The 11,519-nt window shown below is 46.8% G+C and overlaps 1 protein-coding gene across 1 annotated transcript; it reads left to right on the top strand.

Annotated features, from left to right (window-relative positions):
• Positions 1-10,611: 10,611 nt before the first annotated feature.
• Positions 10,612-11,190, top strand: LOC124617157 (gustatory receptor 68a-like). Its single transcript, XM_047145246.1, has 2 exons — positions 10,612-10,635; positions 10,705-11,190. Exons 1-2 carry the CDS (start codon positions 10,612-10,614, stop codon positions 11,188-11,190), a joined length of 510 nt encoding a protein of 169 aa, XP_047001202.1.
• Positions 11,191-11,519: the final 329 nt, after the last annotated feature.

Raw genomic sequence — 11,519 nt, 5'->3', positions numbered from 1 at the left:
TAATTCTCTGCGAACAGTTTCTGTTTGCATAGAAAATTCATCTCGTAACGTATCGTTATTTTTCTGTATTTCATTTACAACTAAGATATTGACACTATCTAGTCTCTCGGTTAAGTCAGTAATATCGTTTCGCATGCGAGCTTTTTCCTCGCGCGATTCCTGGATATGTTCTTCTAACCTTTTACAATTATCAGCAATCTTATTACTAAGTCCTAATAATTTTTCCTGCATTTCAACTTTAGAAGACTCTATTTTATCACTTAATTCTCGACTGGTTTCATTAACATATTCCTGTAACCTGTCTGTAGATTTTCTTAGCTCCTCTTTTAATCTAGCAGCAGATTCTTCGTTAGACTGTTTTAATCTAGCCGTAGATTCTTCGTTAGACTGTTTTAATTCCTGTTTTAGTTCCTGTTTTAGTTCCTGTTTTAGTTCCTGTTTTAATCTAGCAGTAGATTCCTCGTTAGACTGTTTTAATTCCTGTTTTAGTTCCTCTTTTAATCTAGCAGTAGATTCTTCGTTAGACTGTTTTAATCTAGCAGTAGATTCTTCGTTAGACTGTTTTAATTCCTGTTTTAGTTCCTCTTTTAATCTAGCAGCTGATTCTCCGTTGGACTGTTTTAATTCAGCTAGAAAATCCCCGTTAGATTGTTTTAATTTAGCGATCGCCCTAAAAAGGGATCTCATGCTCCTATCGGACATAGATTGCTCTTCGTCTGACATTTCACTTCCCGACATTATTGTAAGATATTAACTATTTACACACGCAGACTTGTAATCAACAATCCTATAAAAGCACACTCCCTATATACAACACTCCACTTCCAACTTGAAACAAACTCACCTGACACTTAATATTGTGATTTGTAGTTCTCGATGATCAGAGTGCTGCTATGGGGTGCAGATGTAACAGCCGTCGATGCAGCCGCTGAGATGCTGCGATCCCGCTTCCGCAACCGGCAGGACGCTGAGTCGAACACCGGAAACGTCACTGGCTGCAACCACGCCCGGCACCGCCGTAGACAGGCGAAGCCCTCAGCAACACCTCTAATACCTGCCGGAGGAACGCCCCGCAGCTGACGTACTGGGCCTATTATGTTTAGGGAGAAAAAAGGTTGTCGGGGTTTGCAGCGTTCAGCTGCTGCCCAACAGATGCGCCTTCTCGTGGAACAACTGCGTGACCGTACTGCTTGGCTGCGCTCCGTCAGATGCCCACACCCGCGAAGTCGCCGCTGGCTGGTGAAGGCTCCACGAAAACTCACGTTGACTTCCGAAGGACTCTTGATGTTTTGTCTGGTACCTGCGTGCCTTAGTTGCACACAAGTCCTGTCACGGTCGCCACGGTGTATTGTAACGACGTAAGTTTTTTATAACCGATTTTCGTTTGATATATGACCATGTGCAGACTTCGTCACCTACGTCAGTTACAACCCACTTCAAAATGATTTATATTCTTTTTAAATTGTCATAGAATGGTTCTTGAAGAAAACTGTAAAACATCAGTTGAGTCGTATGCAAAGAATTACATCACTTGGACCAATTGGTTTTCATAAACTTTTTCGATTTAAATTTCGTTTGTTTCTCCTCAGAAATTATATTGACACACGTTATCTTGATCTAATCGATATCAGAATCACACATTAAATAAACTTTTGAGATCAAAGTTTCGATGAACGCTGTCAGAATCAATAATCTTGTCAAATATATTATTAATCCGTTCACATAATTCTTCATAAATAAATCCTCAGAACACGTGTTTCAACTTTAGTAGCGTACACTATTTTATTAGCTTCCTACACATACAGATGTGAACTTGACCGTTGACAAACAATGACTCACTTTTCAATAAGATTACGCTCTATATGACGTCATTGTTGTACAAAAAGAGTACAAAAGTTCATTTTTAATTTTTAGAAGCACGACGCAACAACTCGCTTCCAGGATCTTCTGTTGCTCCTTGGCTGTCGACCCGCGACGTATAGCGGCCAGCAATTTCCTCTCTGGTCGCAGCAACGAAGATGCTGTCTCCGTTCGTTGCGCCGATCTCTCCATACATGAAACACATAAAAAAAAAATACAAAACTTTTAGATAATTCACAGCTATTACAAATATTAAGAAAAATACATAAACAAAACTAAATTAAACTTATAGTCACCTGCAAACTGGGCTGACATTGGTGGATGGGTGACGCTTAATTTCGTCCCACTACAACGTATCAGGTCGCTCTGCGGCCGAGTCTTTCAAAAGGAAAGGTACTGTCTCTGGTTCTGGTTCTCCTGCCCTTTCCCCCTTGGCCACTACCCGGGAGGAGGGACAGGCCCGCTGGCCTGGGGCGAAGTACTTCCCCCGCTATTTGGTCTGTTCTCGAAATGATGGGGGGATGTTCGCCACCTCCAAGCCCATGTTCTTTGTTCAGCACATCGAGGACATCTTCGGGGAAATCGAGGCTCTCAGTAAAATGCGTTTGGGGTCCGTTCTTATAAAGACCACCTACGCCACACAGTCGGCGGCGCTCCAGGTGTGCGACCGACTAGGGGACATCCCAGTGTCCATTGTCCCGCATCTGGCACTGAATAGGACGCAGGGGGTTATTTTTCATCGGGACCTCCTGCTGCAATCTGATGAGGAGCTCAGGGCCGACCTGGAGCGCCGAGGCGTGCATTTCGTCCGGCGAGTCCAGCGCGGCCCCAAAGACTGTCGCATCGACACCGGGGCCTTTATCCTCGCCTTCGAGGGGGACATTCTCCCGGAGAAGGTAAAGGTGATGTGCTACCGGTGCGACGTGCGACCTTATGTCCCGCCTCCCATACGCTGTTTTCGGTGTTTGCGCTTTGGGCACATGTCGTCACGTTGTGAGGCTGAGCCCCATTGTGGCGATTGTGGATGTCCTCTTCGTGAGGAACATACATGCACCCCACCACCTCGGTGCGTTAATTGCCCTGGCACCCACTCGCCTAGATCCTTAGGCTGCCCTGCGTATCAGAAGGAGAAGAAGATTCAAGAACTCAAAACTTTGGATTGTCTCTCTTATTTTGAGGCCAGGAAGAAGTATGACCGCCTCCATCCCGTGACGTTGACCACTTCATTTGCCTCAGTCGTGTCCACTCCTTCCACGGTATCCTCATCCCTATCCTGTCCCCCCTCCACCTCCTCCCCCCATCCTGGGTCTATGCCTCCGCCTCCCAAATCCCTCCCTTCCATATCCTCCTCCCCCGCGGCCCCCGCCCCCTCTGGTCCAGGGGCCACCCTTCCTCCTCCTCCCCCCTGCCGCCTGAGAAGCGATCCTCTTCTCAAGCGTCCATTGGGGAAACGTTCCGGACCCCAGCTTCCGAGGTCCGGCGTTCCAAAATGGACCCCGCGCGTGAGGACCTTCTTCGGGTCCAGCCCACCATCCCTGTGCCTCCTCGGACTTCCAAGAAAGCCTCCAAGAAGAAGTCTCTATCCCCCTCTCCACCCCGGCGCGTTTCGTCTGACGCTCCATCCATGAGTCACTGCTCCCAGCCGTCCTCAGTTTCACCGGGACACTCTGCTGCCAGGCGCTCAGCTGGCCTCTCGTCGGCAAATGATGCTGCCCCTCCTACACAACCTGGGACAGCGGCCGCAGCTGGCGACGACTCGATGGAACAGGATCCGCCTCCCGCCAGTTGTAGCGTTGTTTCCTCGAAACCTGGCCCTCTGGGGCCGTCGAGGTGACCAGCTCTTCCCCGGCGCATGGTCAATGCTCGGTTAGTCTGGATTCTTGAATCTCGACGGCTACTTACCAATGTCCAATGCGGCTTTCGTCGCCGCCACTCTGCTGTTGACCACCTTGTGACTTTGTCGACATTCATCATGAACAACTTTTTGCGAAGGTGCCAAACGGTAGCCGTGTTCTTCGATTTGGAGAAGGCTTATGATACCTGTTGGAGAGGAGGTATTCTCCACACTATGCACAGGTGGGGCCTACGCGGTCGCCTGCCCCTTTTATTGATTCCTTTTTAACGGATCGAAAGTTTAGGGTACATGTGGGTTCCGTATTGTCCGACGTCTTCCTCCGGGAGAACGGAGTGGCTCAGGCTCCGCCTTGAGCGTAGCCCTTTTTGCCATCGCGATCAATCCAATTATGGATTGCATTCCACCTAATGTCTCAGGCTCTCTCTTTGTCGATGACTTCGTTATCTACTGCAGTGCCCAGAGAACATGCCCCCTGGAGCGCTGCCTTCAGCGTTGTCTAGACAGACTATACTCATGGAGCATGGCAAATGGCTTCCAGTTCTCTGAAGAGAAGACGGTTTGTATCAACTTTTGGCGATATAAAGCGTTCCTTCCGCCATCCTTACATCTCGGTCCCGTTGTTCTCCCATTCGTGGAAACAACCAAGTTTCTAGGGCTCACATTGGACAGGAAACTTTGTTGGTCTCCGCATGTCTCTTATTTGGCGGCCCGTTGTACATGTTCCCTTAATGTCCTCAGAGTTCTTAGTGGTTCATCTTGGGGAGCGGATCGCACTGTCCTGCTTCGCTTGTATCGGTCCATAGTCTGATCGAAGCTGGATTATGGGAGGTTCGTCTACTCGTCTGCTCGGCCATCCCTCTTACGCCGTCTCAACTCCATCCACCATCGGGGGTTGCGTCTTGCGACCGGAACCTTCTACACTAGTCCTGTCGAGAGTCTTTATGCTGAAGCTGCCGAATCACCATTGACCTACCGGCGCGACGTACTGCTGTGTCGGTATGCCTGCTGGCTGTTGTCAATGCCCGACCACCCCTCTTATCAGTCCTTCTTCGCCGATTCTCTCGACCGTCAGTACAGGTTGTATGTGTCTGCCCTGCTGCCCCCCCGGAGTCTGCTTCTGTCGCCTGCTTCGACAATTGGATTTTGCCCTCCCTACCACCTTGGCTCCAGGCTCCGGTTTATATTTATCTCGACCTCAGCTCACTCCCGAAGGAGGGTACTCCGGCTGCAGTGTATTGCTCACGGTTTGTCGAACTTAGTGCTCGACTTGCCGGTCGCACCTCTATTTACACTGATGGCTCCAAAACTGACGATGGTGTCGGCTGTGCCTTTGTCGTCGGGGCCGCCACCTTTAAATACCGGCTCCTCAACCAATGTTCCAGCTTTACGGCCGAGCTTTTTGCTCTCCATCTGGCCTTTCAGTATGCCCACCACCACCGCCATCCATCGTATGTACTCTGCTCTGACTCACTCAGTGCTCGTCAGAGCCTTGGAGCTCCCTATCCGGTCCATCCCTTGGTTCAACGGATCCAGCAGTCCCTCCATTCTTTCGGTGATAATGGTTCTCCTGTCAGCTTTCTGTGGGTTCCCGGACATGTAGGAGTGCCTGGGAATGAGGCTGCAGATGCTGCAGCCAAGGCTGCAGTCCTCCTGCCTCGGCCAGCCTCCCATTGTGTCCCGTTATCTGACGTTCGTGGGGTTGTTTGTAAGAGCCTTGTGTCGTTGTGGTGGGATGCTTGGTCATCCCTCCAAGGAAACCAGCTCCGGGCAGTAAAACCGCTCCCAACTGCTTGGACAACCTCCTCCCGACCATCTCGGCGAGAAGAGGTCCTTCTGACCAGGTTGCGGATTGGGCATTGCCGGTTTAGCCACCGCTACCTGCTCTCCGGTGACCCAGCCCCGCAGTGCCCTTGTGGTCAAGCATTAACAGTGCGCCATGTTTTATTGTAGTGTCCCCGCTTCAGTCAATCTCGTGTTGTCCTGTCCCTGCCATCTACTTTACCGGATATTTTAGCTGATGACGCTCGAGCAGCTGCTCGTGTTCTGCGTTTTATAACTTTGACTGGCTTGTCTAAAGAATCTAACTTTTTTACTTATTTTATCTGCATCTTAGTCAGGACTTTCTCGAGACCCCCCTCCACTTGAGTTTTACTAAATTCCATGTGCTCTAACAACTGTGACTGGGCGCTAATGACCTCAGTAGTTGAGCGAACTTAAACCCCACCAAAAAAAAGAAAAAAGAAAAAGACACCTACTTCCTGCTGCACTGCTACGTTCACGCCAGAATCACTATTCTCCATGGTGACTACACTTTTCGACTGCAACCTAGTTACTACAGACATTACGCAAAAAAAATTATGCAACGATCTTCCAGCCTTGAACGATATAGCAATTAATTACATTAAAAAAATAAAAGATCCTCACCAATCCAGAAAGAAATTGCAAACAAAAAAATTTTACTTCTTAGCACTATCACAATACATTCCATAAAAAAAACTTAACAGCAAACCCTAACAGCAGAATCCTGGCAGGGTCAAAATTACGAGAGGCACCCACATGCCTTGCTCATACTATGGCATCAAGCAGTCAGGCCTGCAAGATGAGTGGTCTGCCAACCGAGTGGATTCATTCTTATTTATTGAGTAACATGAACTCTCGTACTCACAATCAAGTCACAAATTAACCTCCTGTATGAATAATACGCAACGGAAACGCACTTCTGACTATCAGTAATTTACAGAACTCTGACTGTTCCCTACGCACTGGCAACACCACATTTTCTTTTTTCTTTTATTTAACGGCTTTTATCAACACGTGGCCACCGCACTGAATATGAATGGCGCACACATTATAAATTCGGGACATCATGACAACATACATTTCGAAGGAAAAGTCCACCAATCTTTTTCTTTTCACTATCTTATTTATTCCGATAAATTCTATAACCTAAACACACAAATCCTATAACCTACAACAATAATGGTGGATCTTTTACTATATCTCACACTTTGACTCTCACAATCATCATCACGAAACTTTCCCCAGATCGGGCGGTACAGAAGGAACAAGCATAACCCACTACCTCTGAAACTACCTAGCTACTCTCCCATGTAAACCACACATACTTAAATTACATGACATACACCACACTGCAACATGGAATACAACACAGGGAATAGTCACAACATCACTTTAAGCTTTCCCACTTCAATTAGTATTTATCCCAGTTTCACACGACACTGCCCCACTTTGTAATTCTACTTTCCTACTATGAACTCTGGAGATATATGCACGCCTTCCTGTGCAATGCAAGCCAAGTGGCGTTGCTGGATAGACGGCTGACTCACCTTGCTTTTCTCTCAGAGTTTGAATCAAGCGTCACACGGAATCATATCACGCAAAGTAATATTAAGAACATATTCATCACACACGCGAGTCCTCAACTGATACCATGGACGAGTACTTCTCTTTATCCTTTGTCTCATACACAGATTGAGACTCACACAGTACTCACCACATGGAAGTACTCGTCTCTAATTTCAAGTCGTGCACACGCCATTTATTAAATATTTCAACTTATGGTACACACGCTATTTCTTAAATATTTCAACTTATTGTACACACGCTAGTAATTCAGCTTAACTTAAGCACATGGAAGTATTTCAACTTATTGCTACACGTCGTTTCATTGTGGCCGTTGGTCACTTCCGAAGATTACTACGATCCCATTAATATTACCTGCCTGACATTTAATTCTCCCCACAAAAGTTCCTGAAATAGAGAAATTATTATTTCAAACTACTCTTAAATATTCCACATGTATACCATTTCTCCACTCTTTTGTCTTTATGGAGCACACCTAAGACCGGTCTTAACAACACAAGATCCAGCGGCAGAGTGCTGAAACATGGCCGTTCTTCAGGTCATCTCGCACCTCTGTCGAGGTGGGGGAAGACCATGCTACCATATTGGTCAGCCACGTTTCAGGTGCTCAAAGCTCCAGTAAGTTTCATCTCTTTGGTTCCACCAAAGGTGGCCAAAGGATGGTCTCAAAGATGATCATATATTCACATTCACTATCTGCGGTTAGCAGACGACCATACATTCATTCATTTCACAGATCTCACCAAACTGGATGTAGGGATTTATTTTGTGGGAGTGCACATGTGATCAATTAAATAAATAAATTGTCATTCTTTCCCACACTGGTATCCGGATTCGCTGTATTAACTGAAATTGAGTTATTTCACAAAAAAGTGTTGTTCTGACAAAATAGTGAAGTATGTTGTACATATTTCCAATGTCGGGCGGTACTGTACCCTTTCAACATATCTGTTTCAAACATTTCACTGGTTTCTTTTAGTAACTATATTTTTAGAAATGGGCAGGATACCATCATTTCATGAGGTCCTTGGAACATGTATACGTTATCTGTTTGTATAGACATCTCTGTGACTTCCTTGTTTATTTGCGCGTGAGCTCACTCGCGTTTCCGTGTCGTATTTGGCCGCGTGGTGTGTGGTATGAACGAAGACGCACGGGCGGTTTACGACGATAAAGGAGAGAGCCATGTGGTTAGATGTTGAACACCATAGGCAGCACCATTTTAGAGTTTTTTATATTTTGAGGACTATGTGGAGATGCACCTTGGAAGACACGGCTGCAACAAGGGAAGTAGCCAGGATGTTTTTGTTGTGGACTGGCAAGACAGCCAATCCACTACGACAGGAAGCCGAAAGGCACGCGTTTAAGCTCACGCAGGCTGGCGTGAGATCTGGAACAGGACAAGGTCTTGAGACTAGCAAAAAAGGTACGTAGCTTCTGGAATACTTAATTTAATCCATAATTGGTGAACATCGCTCTTGACGGTACATGTTTTACAATCTCTATATTAACTGGTAATGGCGCCTTGCTAGGTCGTAGCAAATGACGTAGCTGAAGGCTATGCTACTATCGTCTCGGCAAATGAGAGCGTATTTTGTCAGTGAACCATCGCTAGCAAAGTCGGCTGTACAACTGGGCGAGTGCTAGGAAGTCTCTCTAGACCTGCCGTGTGGCGGCGCTCGGTCTGCAATCACTGATAGTGGCGACACGCGGGTCCGACGTATACTACCGGACCGCGGCCAATTTAAAGGCTACCACCTGGCAAGTGTGGTGTCTGGCGGTGAAACCACAGTTTTAATTTTATTATCAATTTCATTGTGCCTGGTTGATGTTCCACTTTAGCGAGTTTTAACAGGTTCTTTTACTTTTTATTATTCTGATGAGGGAAGCTTGACTTCCGAAACGCATCAATCATTGTGTTTTACACTATAAACAAGTGTTTGAGCCGATATATTTTTTAACCCTGAATTATTTATTGCAGGAATACATAGTAGTAAGTACCTACCGATCATCTGCAGAAAAGTATTTTACTCTTTTTCCGGTTTTTAGGTCGCTTCCAGCTTTGCGGGAAGCGAAATCCGACGAGAGTACGAACAACATCTTTTCTTTGTACATAAGGGTTAATGAAGTTCAACAGTTCGTTGAAAGAGTCCTAGTTCGTGATTAAAAAAATCCTATGGCCGTCTAGTTCTGCTGCACGTTCTCTTAGTGCCGTGTGAGGAACGCTTTGCAAACCACTTTCCGCCCGTCGCCGCTTCCTTCTGCATTTCTTTTCGCAACATGTAGCGATTATAGTTCCAGTACATAAAAGATGTACGCCATCGACCGCCGGCATTTTGGCTACGAAGGCAGAGTATTAACTGAAGGTTCCGGGCACAAGTATTGCACAATAATATTGCGCCTTTCTTGGCCTCCAAACTTCGAGTTATCTACTGACACGATATTATTGCACAATAAATATTGAGTGTGTGAGGGACTCATTTAGCAAAAGAAAGGAATTAATAAATTTTTAACAGGTTACGGAATCGATACGCAATTACAGCAAGCGGCTTTCTCGGGAGCTGCATAGAATCAATGAAGTGACCATAAGAGAATTAAAGTAGGGGACACAAAGTCGATAACACAGTAAATAGGAAGGCTGTTATATAAGTGACACTGTGAGCGTCATTGCAGTTTGAATGGAACAAGACTTCTGGACAGGCTGGTATCGAAAGAAAACAGTGAACACCTACGACATTCGATTATCAGTCGCTGGAGGTTTTTGATTAACAAATAAATGTGAGGTGGGACTGTTTTCTCTTAGCTAAAGGTGAACCAATAGTTCCTTAATATGTACTGCAAATACGAAGTAGATACAAAACGGTATTCCGAATGATAGTACTTCTGTGTTTCTTAAGAATATGCCGTTAACAATGGATAGTTACAGTTTCAAGAATGCGATCAGGCCCCTGTGCGAGGTAAGCCGAGTGTGTGGCCTCTTTCCTTGGAATAATGATGATGCATACGTTAGAGCTACGGGATACAGAGGGATGCCCACGATAATCGTCAGGATCAGCTTAACTGTGATGTGGCTGACTGGGATCACCGCAGTCGGCTCATACTGCAGCTATACCCACTCCTGCTCGAAACCAGTGGGTGCAGAGCTACCGTTCCAGAAAATACCCACAGCATTAGGATTACTGTTGATGTGGCTGCCATCTGTTGTGTTGTTAACTACTTGTTTAACTACAAGAAACAAGCATCTGTGTGAAATTGTTGAGTTGTTTGTAACAGTAGACAAACTTCTTTCACATAAGCAACACAGCTACGCCAGGAAGTCTTTCACTAAAACTCGATTAAGTGCTGTTGTTATGGTTGGAGTATTTACTATATTCGCTTGCGTTACTGGACTTTCCCCAGAAGTGGACGGTTCTTATAGTACATGGAAGAATAAAATAGTACACCATTTGGGAGCATACGGACTTCTTTGGCAACTGCAGTTCGTGGGTATAGTGCTGGCAGTGCGAGACCGGATGGGGGCGATCCGCGTGCAGCTGGTGAGGAGCGTGCGGCCGCCTCTGCACGGGGAGGCGGAGCTGGACGAGGCGGTGACCTCCGGATGACAGTGGTGGGCGCCGGGGGGCGAGCTGCGGCGGCTGCAGCGCGCCAGGCTGGCCCTGCACCGCGTCGCCCGCCTCTGCGGACACCACTTTGGCCCTGCGCTGCTGCTGTCCGTGCTGCAGCACGCGGTCCAGATGGTAACTCTGACGTACAACGTCGTACTGCTGGCACAGAGCGACCGAGACCCCACACACCAGACACGCGCTGCCACGTATTCTCTCTGCCTCTTCGTGCTGGCTATAACCACCAGCCTGCTGGCAATGTGCTGGCTGTGTTCCTCTGCGGCAGACCTAGCTGACACCGTGGGCGAGCTGCTGGCGAAGCTTCAGATCCTGTTGCAGCGAGAAACTACCTCTGACATCCTCTGTCTGTCGATCAAGAGAATGAACTTCTCTGCTGCGGGCTTCTTTGATATTGATCTAAGCTTATTTGTAGCAACTATTGGAGCTACCATCACTTACGTTATAATACTTATTCAGTTTAAGCCATAAGTTAGTAAAATGATGCCAGTTTACTGAGTTTTGTTACATGTAAATGTATCCTCTTGCGTGCGACAAACGACAATGTCCTTCTAAGCAGACCTCCCTCCATCTTCTAGCGAACGAACTGACGTTCCTTGCTGTCATGGCAGCTACTTATTTCGTTTATGTAACGACACAAGACCACATCATTCGTGTGCAGGCAGAATCTGTTTTCATCACTGTGGACCAAGGAGCACCATACCATTTTCCAAGTAAACCAATGACGACACCAGTCGAGCCTTGAATGTCGATGCTGTGGCGTGAATGGAAGGCGGAGTAGAGGTACGCGTGCCCAGCCA

The sequence above is a fragment of the Schistocerca americana genome, chromosome 1, assembly GCF_021461395.2.
Source record: "Schistocerca americana isolate TAMUIC-IGC-003095 chromosome 1, iqSchAmer2.1, whole genome shotgun sequence".
Lineage (NCBI taxonomy): Eukaryota > Metazoa > Arthropoda > Insecta > Orthoptera > Acrididae > Schistocerca > Schistocerca americana.
Note: the sequence above shows the minus strand (reverse complement) of the source record. Positions and strands in the feature narration are given on the sequence as shown.

What these genes read in the sequence shown, in the direction of transcription:
- LOC124617157 (XM_047145246.1), top strand. Translation starts at nt 10,612, where the DNA reads ATGGGGGCGATCCGCGTGCAGCTG. An exon ending in GGGCGATCCGCGTGCAGCTG is followed by an intron (nt 10,636 to 10,704) that starts GTGAGGAGCGTG and finishes TCCGGATGACAG; the next exon opens with TGGTGGGCGCCGGGGGGCGA.